General features: G+C 45.8%; 1 protein-coding gene across 1 annotated transcript in view; it reads left to right on the top strand.

The window, feature by feature from the left end:
- Nucleotides 1-1565, top strand: part of corin (corin, serine peptidase) — a gene marked incomplete at both ends in the record, with an annotated part of 17530 nt that extends 15965 nt beyond the window's left edge. Inside the window, 3 exon segments of the mRNA XM_079757907.1 lie at nt 146-254; nt 924-1057; nt 1368-1565. Of these exon segments, the coding sequence (XP_079614033.1) occupies nt 146-254; nt 924-1057; nt 1368-1565 (441 nt within the window).
- Between the last annotated feature and the right edge of the window lie 380 nt (nt 1566-1945).

Here is a 1945-nt window from a genome sequence, read left to right as displayed (position 1 = left end):
CAGGTAGATATAGAGAAAGACAGACAGATAGAGAGATAGACAGACAGACTGACCTGCAGTAGTATAGCATCAGCTGGGCCGGGAAATGGGATTTTCTTGTGAAATATTAAATTTTGTGTGTGTGTTTGTTTGTGTGTGTTTCTAGGTGGAGGAGACAGAGTTTGTCAGGCCTGTGTGTCTACCTGATCTAGACCAGCTCCCTCTGCCTGACGCCTACTGTTACATCACCGGATGGGGCCACACGGGGAGCAGGAGTACGCACACACACACACACACGCACACATGCACCTGCACACACACGCACACACAGACGAACACACAGACGCACACATGCATGCACACACGCACCATTCTGTTTCTGTAATCAGAAATACCCTAACGTCAGATGAGCCAATAATCTATTATACCACTAGAGGGCAGTAATGGACACTAACAACTTTGCTTTGCCCCATGATCCTCTTAAAGCGGAATTCACCCCTAAAACAACATTGAGCTCCAACACTATATTTCATCATATATACATCCGCGCTGTCCGATCCGTCTTCCATCTCTTCTCCCTCTCCCTCTGTCAACCAAAGAGCGCTATCATCTGCATTGTCAATCATCTCGGCCCCATTCATTGTGACCCACCCCCGTTCAGAACTTGTAGTCGTGCATTTTTCTTCCGCTGATTTGATGACGCGTCAAATCATCAGAAGTGTATTGGTAGAAATATGTACTTTTTTAATTTGGGGTTAATATATTAAATTGCAGCAAAATAAACTATAAATATATGATGAAATATAGTGTTGGAGCACAATGTTGTTTAAGGGGTGAATTCCCCTTTAATCAGTCCTGCTTCTTATTCTCCCTGTTTGTGTGGTGTGTCTGTTTGTATGTGTGTGTGTGCGTGTGCGTGCGTGCGTGCGTGTGTGTGTCCTCAGTGCCCTTCAAGCTGCAAGAGGGAGAGGTTCGTATCATCTCACTGTCTCACTGCCAGTCGTACTTCGACATGAAGACCATCACCTCTAGGATGCTCTGTGCCGGCTTCGAGGCCGGCACCGTGGACTCCTGCATGGTGAGAACTACATTACCCAGCATCCTTAGCTCCACCTGATGAAAACCGCATGCTGATCTGTAACTACACTCGTTACCACTTTACATTGACAAATTTATTACTACTCGATATATATATGTGTGTGTATACACTTCTGAAAATACCTTATACATTATCATCTTTGTGTGCAAACATTATTATCGTCTTTGTGTGCAAACTGTGGCCAACTGTCAACTTGAAACTTCACCAAATTTGTGACATCACAAATGGGGTATTTATTTTGAACGTGCATAATATATACATTATTTTATGTGTGTGTGTGTGTGTCCAGGGCGACAGCGGGGGTCCGTTGGTGTGTGAGGAGCAGGGTGCGGAGGGTCCGCTGGGCCGCTGGACCCTGTTCGGTCTCACCTCCTGGGGCAGCGTGTGCTTCAGCAAGGTCCTTGGACCGGGCGTCTACAGCAACGTCACACACTTCACCCCCTGGATCCAACGGCAGATATACCTGCACACCTACCTGCTGGACTAGAATCACACACCTACCTGTCTACTGGACTAGAGCCACGCATATACACCTGTCTACTGGACTAGAACCACCAATATACACCTACCTGCTGGAGTAGAACCCCACTCCTACCTATCTACTGGACTAGAACCACACAAATACACCTATCTACTGAACTAGAACCACACAAATACACCTATCTACTGGACTAGAACCACACAAATACACCTATCTACTGGACTAGAACCACACATATACACCTATCTACTGGACTAGAACCACACAAATACACCCATCTATTGGACTAGAACCACACATATATACCTATCTACTGGACTAGAACCACACATATACACCTATCTACTGGACTAGAACCACACATATACACCTATCTACTGGACTAG

The sequence above is a fragment of the Pollachius pollachius genome (genome assembly GCF_949987615.1).
Source record: "Pollachius pollachius genome assembly, chromosome: 20".
In the NCBI taxonomy this organism is placed as follows: Eukaryota; Metazoa; Chordata; class Actinopteri; order Gadiformes; family Gadidae; genus Pollachius; species Pollachius pollachius.
This window is presented reverse-complemented; position numbering and strand designations above follow the sequence as displayed.